General features: G+C 36.7%; 1 protein-coding gene across 1 annotated transcript; it reads left to right on the plus strand.

Moving 5' to 3' along the window:
* Positions 1–3875: 3875 nt before the first annotated feature.
* On the plus strand, positions 3876–8604 carry LOC108375941 (protein scylla-like). The gene is made up of 2 exons (XM_017632101.1): positions 3876–4785; positions 6625–8604. Exons 1-2 carry the CDS (start codon positions 4710–4712, stop codon positions 7575–7577), a joined length of 1029 nt encoding a protein of 342 aa, XP_017487590.1. The 5' UTR covers positions 3876–4709; the 3' UTR covers positions 7578–8604.
* The last annotated feature ends 1408 nt before the right edge of the window (positions 8605–10012 follow it).

Below are 10012 nucleotides of genomic sequence, written 5' to 3' on the forward strand. Positions count from 1 at the left end.
GTTTTACTAAAAAAACAAAATTCGAATAATGCCCCATAATTTCTATATTTGGCATATTAAACATATACTTTTTTTATTATTCTGTCGCTGGTAATTGAGCTCATTTTCTAAAATGCCACTTTATAATCTCGCCATAAAATTTTCAAATCATCTCTCAGCTAAAGGGATAAATACTCAGCAAAGGGTAATACTTATGCATTTACCAATAAATCCCTTTATATATCGATAAATATTAATTCAAATAGAGAAAATTTATTTCAACCTCGTTATTATACCTACCACTATTTATTTTTTTAGCAAAAAAGGAAAAAGCAATAAAGTCTTAGCACAAAGGAAATTTATTTGTAAGTTCTAAAACGGAGCAGCGTTTTAAGCTCATTACCTAAGTAAAATACTGCAAATGCATATGTATGTATGTGTATGTAAAATAATCGATATCGCCCACTGAATATTAAACCATACATACATATATATATATATATATATCGCACATCATTCTATTAACAAGAAATAACAGAGATATGGATTATCTATCTAGCCAAGTAGATTATAGTGACAAGCCTCTTTATGCATCCAAAAATAAAAATCTAAACGATAAGTGTTGATAATGAGAACGTATACATACGTACAAACATACATAGGCATGTAAAAGTTAAAACTCTCCAAAAAGAAAAAAAAAGAAAAATACTAATTATAAAATAAAAATAAAAATTAAATTATTGCGGAACAAATTATAATTTCGCAAATAAAAAATACTGTAATAAATTTTGGACTATGAAAGCTTGGCAACCAATTCAAAGGCAGCTTGAAAATTTAATCAATCAATTTTGGCCTATCAAACCTTTCAACCTATTTCAAACATAGCTTGAAAATGTAATCGGTTAAGACCTGAGAGCCGTATGCAAAAAAAAATTCAAATATTGTTTGAATATAACTATAAAATTATGTGTATAAAAATTCCAAACTATTAATTCATTAAATAGTTAATTAATTTAATATCGGAAAAAGATTCAAACATTTTAATAAAAAATTGCGTTTTCTTATATAAAATTTTCTTTTCATATTTTAAATTAATACATTGTTTTCGCGCATTGAGTGCATTTATGCACACAGGTTCGCAAATATTTTTTTTTATAAAATATTTAACTTTTTAATAAATTTTTGTTTTCGAATGTTTTTAATTTTAAAAGCGACTTGGAATTTAAAGCTGGTTTAGTAAAAAAAAATGTGTGTAATATAATGTATTATTTTTTTTCACATCACTTTCTTGCTCGTAATTTAAGCCGCTATACATTGTAGCCCACAACCCTAATTCAATTTAATTAAATTTTCTAGCAGTCTACATACACATGAATATTCATTGTCATATCTAAATGCAGGCCCTTATGCCTGTATGCCTCACTGTGCACGTAATCACATTTTTAATGATTATTATGATTGTCACAATTACTATAATATTAATTTTTTTCGTGTTTTTTTACTCATCCAACAACGCTCTTTGCATTTGTTGGTAGCTACAGTTTATCGCTTTCACCCGCACACTGCCTGCAAACCCGTTTCCACAGCAGCTTTATTCTGATATATTGGACTCGCATCCTGTTGGTATTAACTTTCAAAAGTAAAAAAAAAATCCAACTACGAAAAATATTAAAAATTAATAAATAAAACAAAAGTAGAAAAAATCAACGAAGAAACAGCATGAGTTCACGGCAGCGGCGGCGCACAGCGAATGTATCGAACTACAACAACAGCAGCGAACGAAACTAGCGCAGTAATTTTATTTTATTAAATATTTTTGTAAAATAATTTTTCCAAATATTTTCTACAGCTTTACAACGGTCTGCAAGCGCTGCAGACATTTTGTAGTTCTGTCGATCCAAACGTTCGTATGCCTGTCTGTCGCATCCGTTCCTTCTTTCGTGCGTCCGCTGCTTGCTCGGCACTCATCCAACGCGCGGCTACAAAACGTCTAAAAAGATGACCTCTTTCCGGCTGTAAATATACCTGGTACATAATGAAAAGTAAATATGAGAACCGAAGCGGCAGCGGGAGTAAAAAAAAAGTTCGAAATTATTCTCGTCCATAGTTATAGCCATATGCGCTCTGCAAAGAGTCACGTAGGCACCGAACGGGAGAGGATTACAGAAGCCAAGCAAGTAGAATATACACGAAACGCAGGGATGGGGGGCTGCATGCACAGCAGGAGAGAGGGCAAGGTAGAGAACGCGAGAAAACGTGCTATGTATGAAACGCAGCCCCCAGCTGAGCCTAGTTGATTGTGAGCCAGCGAGCACAGGAGGAAGGGAAAGCATAGAATTGAAGTCAAAAAAGAAAGAGTTACATTAAATAACAAAGATATCTATGTACATACATATCTACCTATGTTAGTTATCGAACGACTTTCCATGCTCAAATTGGGGGACGAACAGCTGTTGGAGTGCGACCATGAGAGGGGTATGTACGAATGGCACTCACGAATGAGTGAACGAGAGAGTGGGGAAAAGCGGAAACGAGCTGCATACACTAACAATCATCTCAATGCTGGTTTTATCATTAAATAGCTGGATTATGTTTGGCAATAGGTGTTAGGGGTAGTAATGGCAGTAAGCACCCCACCAACCAGCAGGCGTCAGCCACCCATTTAGCAATCAGCAACACCTGAGCAAACTTTAGCAGCAAACGACCGGTAATAACAGGCGCTCATTTCGCTATTTGTAATGTGCGCGCTCTCGAGCTACAAATGTATATATGTCTCTAGCCTACTAGGTATGTCTCTTTCTACTTCAGCCCTCAGTCAGCAGTTATGTATTTGTAAAATTAATTTGTACTTTCATCATCCTTGCGCTGGCAAACATGTAAGAAACAACAATAACAAATACAGCTGTGACAAATGATTTGGTTAAACGTCAGCTGAAAGGTGGAGTACAACAACAACAACACCCGCAAGCAATGCATGCAGCCAACAATAATTGCATCAGCAAATGCATTTGAGCGCAGCTCTGTAGAGTAGTGCTACCCGATTACCACTTCTTTGCTCCACAACAGCGTTTGCACTCACTCAATCACACGCTCACGGCAAATTGAGCCATGCTCAGCTGTTTAAAGAACACCAAATTTCATGTGCTTTGCAATTCATATGGAATAGTAAATTTGTTTGTGAGTAGGCATTGGAGCATTAAAGCGATTTACAACACAATAGCACTGATTCTTTTGTGCAGATTCTATAGGGGAGCGCTCACCATAAACAACAACACCACTCAATTCGACACAAATTAACAAATGAGTGGGGTGCGGCGTCAAGAGGAGGTTCATATGTGCACGCACTCAGTGAATCGCATCGATAAACTAGTGGCGAGCTCACACAGTCTCACACTTTTTAGCCCCATTGTTCTTCTCGCTATGAAAAGAGCAAAAAAGCAAACAGCTCCACTTATCACGTTCCTCCACCCTTTCGATGAGTGTGTGTGCAACGTCCATAGCAGCAAAAGAAGAGCGCATAGTACGCTGAGCCAAAGGTGCGAGTGGATCAAATGACTCAAAACTACATAGGTACTCGTGCATATGTGGAGGAAAGCGCTCAGGCTTTGTGTGTACGTGCCTCCTATTGNGACTCAAAACTACATAGGTACTCGTGCATATGTGGAGGAAAGCGCTCAGGTTTTGTGTGTACGTGCCTCCTATTGTAGTTATATACTCAATGGTGCGGTGGCCGGCCGCTAGCAGCGACAACAGGCAGGATGGCTGACTAGCTGGCTGACTGGTTGATAAACAACGGTGAGCGGCAAGGCGGGGAACAAACCGCTCAGGCAGGCAAGCAGAAAAAATCAACTCGGGAGCAAACCACCACCGCGAGTATAAATAAGCGGCTCGTTCAGCCGGTTTGGCATAGTAGCTTCGAAACACTGCAGAGGTACACATCAAAAAACGGCAAAGTAGAAACTGAGTATATATTTAAAGAAGCGAGTCAAATAGATACTTATTTGTAGAAAGTGTGAAGAACGTGAGTTTCATTCAAAGCAAAGCAAGCAGTAAAATTAACAACAACAAAATTGTTTCAAGAAGAATTCTATCTATGCGAATAAGTTACGTTCTAGTACTTATTTTTTTTACAAAGAGAATAAACGCAGAAGGAACTCTGTAATTTTAACAAATTTAAAATTTTATGAAAACAAAAAATTGCCATCTCAAGCAAACAAATCTTATTGAAGAAAAGCTGAAACGGACCAACGCCATTTAAGTGATAATTTAACTATATAGCAGAATCAAGTGCTGTGATTTCAAACTACAAAAACGGTTAATTTAACAAAAAAATTAAAAAAAAAATTAACTAAAACGGCATTGGAAAGCAACCATAAACGCTAAGTTTCCGATGCAGCAACAGCAGCAAGCAATTCAACAACTTAATACAAAACGGAAATTCAGCAAATTGTGATATAGCAACAAAGGCAGATCGAAGTTAAAGCAGAGCAAGAACTTTTTCAAAAATCATTAAGAATATTTTTGAAAAAATCCAAGAACTGAACCTAAGCGTTCTAAGTGATATATATATATACATATAACCAGTGTGATTTCGACTGAAACTTACCTCCAGTCGAAATAATCGGGAGAAGAAGTGTGAAGCCAGCAAGCAGCGCTACCACCGAAAGCAATTTTGTATAAAAAAAATAATAATAATTCTGCAAATACATTTTTATTTACAAATAATTTAAATGAAAATGGAAGTACTTGCGGTGCAACAACAATATCAATCTAAGTATAATATATACGGGTCCAGTAAAGTAAGAGGTAAGTTGCGACAAAGAATGAGAAAATTTTAAGTTCACATAGAAATCGGAAAAAATTGCGGAAAATTCAGTTAACAGCATTGAAAAGAAGAAATGCTAAATAGATTTCTTGATAGATACTCGTATTTTGTATGATTGGAATTTAGAAAAATATAGAGAATTTTAGCTGAATTTTCTGGAAATTTTTCCGTACTTATATACTTGTACTTACATTAAAATAAAAGCCTACAAAATAAAGCGGAGCACCTTTAAAAAAATTATTGAAATTAAACTTTTTTAATATCAAAAAATTGTAATTTTTGAGCTTTCCCTTTAAATTAGATATCTTTATGTATGGTTTCAAAAGTTACTCAAACTTTTGTACTTAGGATTTGTTACTTTTTTTGGGGCTTTATACAACTTTTTCTTTTAAATTTGGAAATGTTACAATGTTGAAATTTTTTAGTATGTACGTTTTTAAGAAAATTTAATTTAAAACATTTTGTGCATTTAACGATTACTTTTGAAAATCTCCATTTTTGAAAATATTTTTTAATTAAATAAATTTTTAGAATTTTAAAATCATGAACATTTTTGCATTTGTTTTAGTTCCGAAAACCTCTTCTGCAAGGTTTACTTTATTAATACCTAGTTTTCAAAAAAACATTTTTAAAGACACAATTTAAAATTGCATTCACAAATTTTTGGCATGTAAAAGCAAACAGATTGCACACTTGACACTTTTTCCTACTGAACTAATTAATTTCGGACCCTTGCAATTATGTTTTCGTAAACAATTTGCAAAATCTTACGGTTTTGCACAAAAGAGCCACAAAAAAAGAATAGCAAATGAATTGCAACAAAGCAAAAAAAAAATAGTAGGTATCTATTAGATGCACACATAGCGGTTTCATGTGGGCGCACATACAGTTCACCGTCAACGCCGCCAATCAGCCATTCACCCTTTCGCACTCGTTCGCTCGCCGTGTGACGGGCGTTGCGTTGCGTTACGCACGAGCATTTTGTGCAAGTCGCCTGCTGGCCCAGCTCATACATAAGTACATACATACACACATATGTAACGCGCTGTACAAGTAAACAAGCTGCAATAACAGCAAAAACAAGTCGCACATAACGATAATCAACGTATGTATTTTGTAATTTTTTTTTTCCTCTTTTGGTTTTACAATTTTTATTTTTCCAACGTTTGTTGTTACCAAGCGGCTGCACAAAAGCAAAGCAAATGAACGCGAAGTGATGTAGCACATGTTCGTTAGATAGTTATTGCCATTGCGGGTGATCGAGGGGTGGATTAACGGGCAAACACATATATGTACATATGTATGTATGTATGTGCAGCGCAAGCGAGCGGCAGACGAACGACAGCCATCACGATGTTGGCGATGGCGATGGCGGTGGTGCAGACGTTGGTGGTGGTAACGGTGCCTCGGCTGCTGGCTGTTGCCATGCATGTATGCGAGTGTGTGCTCACCCACTTTACACTTTGCAGCGTATTTTCTCATAAAGATATGCTGCCTGCTCTTCGGCGGCCGCTGTTAGTGCGGCGTTTGCTTTCGTGTTTGCGCTGGCATAAGCAAGTGCCTGTGTGTGTGTGTGTGCGTGTTCGTTTCCATGCCACTCGAATATTCTAGAAAATTTATTTGCCTGCTTATTGTTTTAGTGTGCTAGTTTTTGTTGGTTTTTTTTTCTTTTCAATTCTTTATCTCGATTTACTTTGGCTGTAAGAAAAATAAACTTAGCGGCATTGCATACATACTTAGCTTAAAAACATATTTACACACCTTTATCAACATTTTACTAATCTCACTTCATTTTTGTTTTTTTCTCTTTTCACGTACAGATTGGACCAGCACATTATCGCCGCTCTTACCGCTCTCGTCATGCGCCTGCATCGACGCAGAGCCCGAGGTGGCTGTCAATCCACAGCCCACGGCCAGCATACCCATACCATATCTGCAGAATCAACAGAATTATCATATTAGCAACAACAACAATAACAATTATAACAACAACAATACCACAGTTAACAATAAAAATGCGAAAAACAGTATTATGCATCATAATATTAAGAAAACCAAACGCACAGCAAGCACTGAAGAGCTGCTGGCGGTGCCTGAGGTGATGATTGCCCCACCGTCGTTGAAGGAAGTGAAGAAGATGTCAGCGAGCCGTGTGGCCTCGGCACCTACCCCCTTCACCAACAGCCCATCTACGACTCCAGCCACCTTCAACGGCACCACCACAACCACTAAAACTGCAATCGTGGGCGGTAGCTACCTCACCATCCAGCACACACCCTCCCAGCATCCCTCAGCTAATCTCTTCAACTGTGATGATATCGATGCAGCAGCCGTTGATGATCTCTCACTGCGCCTGTTGGACGAGTTGCGTGCGGCCAAGCAGCGCAATCTCACCTGCACCGAAGTCTCCCTACCCTGTGATCTCACGCAGCGCATTGCCGCCGAAATAATACGAGTTTCGGAAAAGGAACCCTGCGGCATACGCGGCTGCACCATCTACATCGAATTCGAAGACGAACCGAATAATTCACGACGCATCGCCGAACTCAAATTGGATCCCGAAATGGTATCCACTTTCGAGATCTATCTCACACTGCGTCAAGATCATCGCGGCTGGACCTCATTGCTGCCACAATTCATGAAGAGTCTGGCACGCACAATCACCATCAGCCCAACATTCACAATCACCAAACACAAACTCTACTCACCGGATCGCACCAGTTACAGTTATAATGGCAGTGCATCCGCAGCGATCTCAACGCAAACATCGTGAATTGCAAACGTTGACCAGGGAGACGATGACGTCGGCCGCTGCGTTAAGCGTTCGTTGCGACAGCTCAGTTTAATGAGTTGGTGGCACGAGCGGCGGCAATGGCGATGGCGGCGACAACGAGACGAGCGAAATAGTGAGATGTCTGAATTGCGTGAATGTGGAGGCTGATGCTGAAGCTGTTGACGGTTGATATGGAAGCTGAAGGCGTCTGCGTTGTCAGTGCAGTTAACGACGATCGTTTAGCTGTCGTCGTGTGGAGCACGACGATCTTTAAGGAAGTGGTTCTTGAGGGAGATGAGTTTACGAGCCGACCATAACGAACGATTTGCTTTAAATATATGATATGATAACTGCTGCTCGACGATAAGACGACCTCGAAAAGATGAAGATGAAGATCGAACGTTCGAAATCGTGTAAGATGTTGAAGACGTGTTATTAAGTTAAGCATGTTTTTTTAACTATCCATTATTGCGTAATGCAAGAAGAGAAGTGTATTCGAAGCAACCCCACCTACATACATACAAACATACAGACAGAGATACATACAGACACAAACACAGTAAACATAATTTACTTACAGTATAAGCGAGGTCTAGTAGGGCCTGCTGCCACGACATTTTCCACTTTCACTTTTCACTTTTACTTTTTCGTTTCATAAAACACACCACACATACAAACGCAAATATACATACATAGGTACTACATACTACATAGGTATGTAGGTTTATCTCATTTAATGACGTATGAAACAAAGTATCTTTCAATTTGAAACAAAAATGAACTCGTTAGTTTTTAGTAAAGCGAATACGCGCCCACGAATGATCTGCATACATATTTAAAAGAAAAAAAATACAAAAAATAAATTTTAATAATAATGTGTACTAAAAGTTTTAAAAATTTTATTTTTACGTTTATTTTTTAAATTTTTGTAACAAATTTCTGTGAATGCAGTGAATGAACGTTTAGTAGTAGCGTTTAAGTCAATTGTCTTGATGATTGATTGATTGATTGATAGATTTTTGAAATTCAAAAGCAAGCAAAATTGCAGTTAATGCGAGCGGAAGTAGCAGTTGAAGAAGAAGAGGAGGCGAAATTAACGAAAATACATGAAATTTTAAGATTTCAACGGCTGCTGCGGCGAACAGCGCGCNTTCAAAAGCAAGCAAAATTGCAGTTAATGCGAGCGGAAGTAGCAGTTGAAGAAGAAGAGGAGGCGAAATTAACGAAAATACATGAAATTTTAAGATTTCAACGGCTGCCGCGGCGAACAGCGCGTACACCAACACCATCGCCACCCCCAAGAGCGGCCCACACAAGCTTATATTTGCCAATACGCTGCATATGTGTGCGTGCGTGTGTGTGTTAGAGCGGCGGAGAAAAGGGGTTGTGTGGCAGTGAAGCTAAGAGTGGTGTGCCCCCAACGCACGGCAGCTAAAATCTCAAACTCATGAAAATGTGATAACACTTTAAGATGCTAAGATTTTTTTTAATTAAATTAAGATTACGATGAGGTATAATAGGTGGAGAAGAGTAGCAGTTAAAAAAGCAAGAAGACGAAAAAAATATAAAAATTAAAAATTGATGTAGTTTGTGTGCAAAATTTTTTTCAAATAAAGTCGAGTAAGAGAAAAAAAACATAAATTACTTTAAAAAGCTGAAAAAAATTTGGCGTTAAAAAACTTTGTGTGAAAAATTTTGCAAAAAATTTGTAAAACTAAAAATTTTGTGGGAGAAGCAACATATGCGATATTGAGTAAAATTCAAATAAAAAAAAACTANTTTGTGTGCAAAATTTTTTTCAAATAAAGTCGAGTAAGAGAAAAAAAACAAAAATTACTTTAAAAAGCTGAAAAAAATTTGGCGTTGAAAAACTTTGTGTGAAAAATTTTGCAAAAAATTTGTAAAACTAAAAAATTTTGTGGGAGAAGCAACATATGCGATATTGAGTAAAATTCAAATAAAAAAAAACTTAAAACAAAAAAAATATTTGAAATCTTAAATTGTGTTTCAAATGTAACAAAAACTAGTATTAACAAATTCAAAACAACTATAAATTCCCAAAAAATTAAATCCAAAAAAAAAAACAAATAAAAAAATTTTAGTAACTACATAAAAACTTAAGATTTTTTCAAGTAAATTAAATTCCAAAAAAACAACAACAGTAATTTAGCAATAATTTCAAATGAAAAACAATCAAGCTTACACACACACACCTACAGAAGCGTACATACCTAAAAGGAAAACAGCTAAAATATGAAATAGCCTATTCCCAAAAACCAAAAATTTAACAAAAATACTGTGCATAGCAGTAAGCAATAAATAGTACCAGCAAAAACATATGCAAATTTCTATAAACAATAAACAAAACAACATATATATTAGTATGGCACAAAAACAAAACTGCAAGTGAACATTTAACATTTTAGCCCCCGAAA

The sequence above is a fragment of the Rhagoletis zephyria genome, unplaced genomic scaffold, assembly GCF_001687245.7.
Source record: "Rhagoletis zephyria isolate East Lansing unplaced genomic scaffold, Rhagoletis_zephyria_1.1 Rzeph_scaffold_09641, whole genome shotgun sequence".
In the NCBI taxonomy this organism is placed as follows: Eukaryota; Metazoa; Arthropoda; class Insecta; order Diptera; family Tephritidae; genus Rhagoletis; species Rhagoletis zephyria.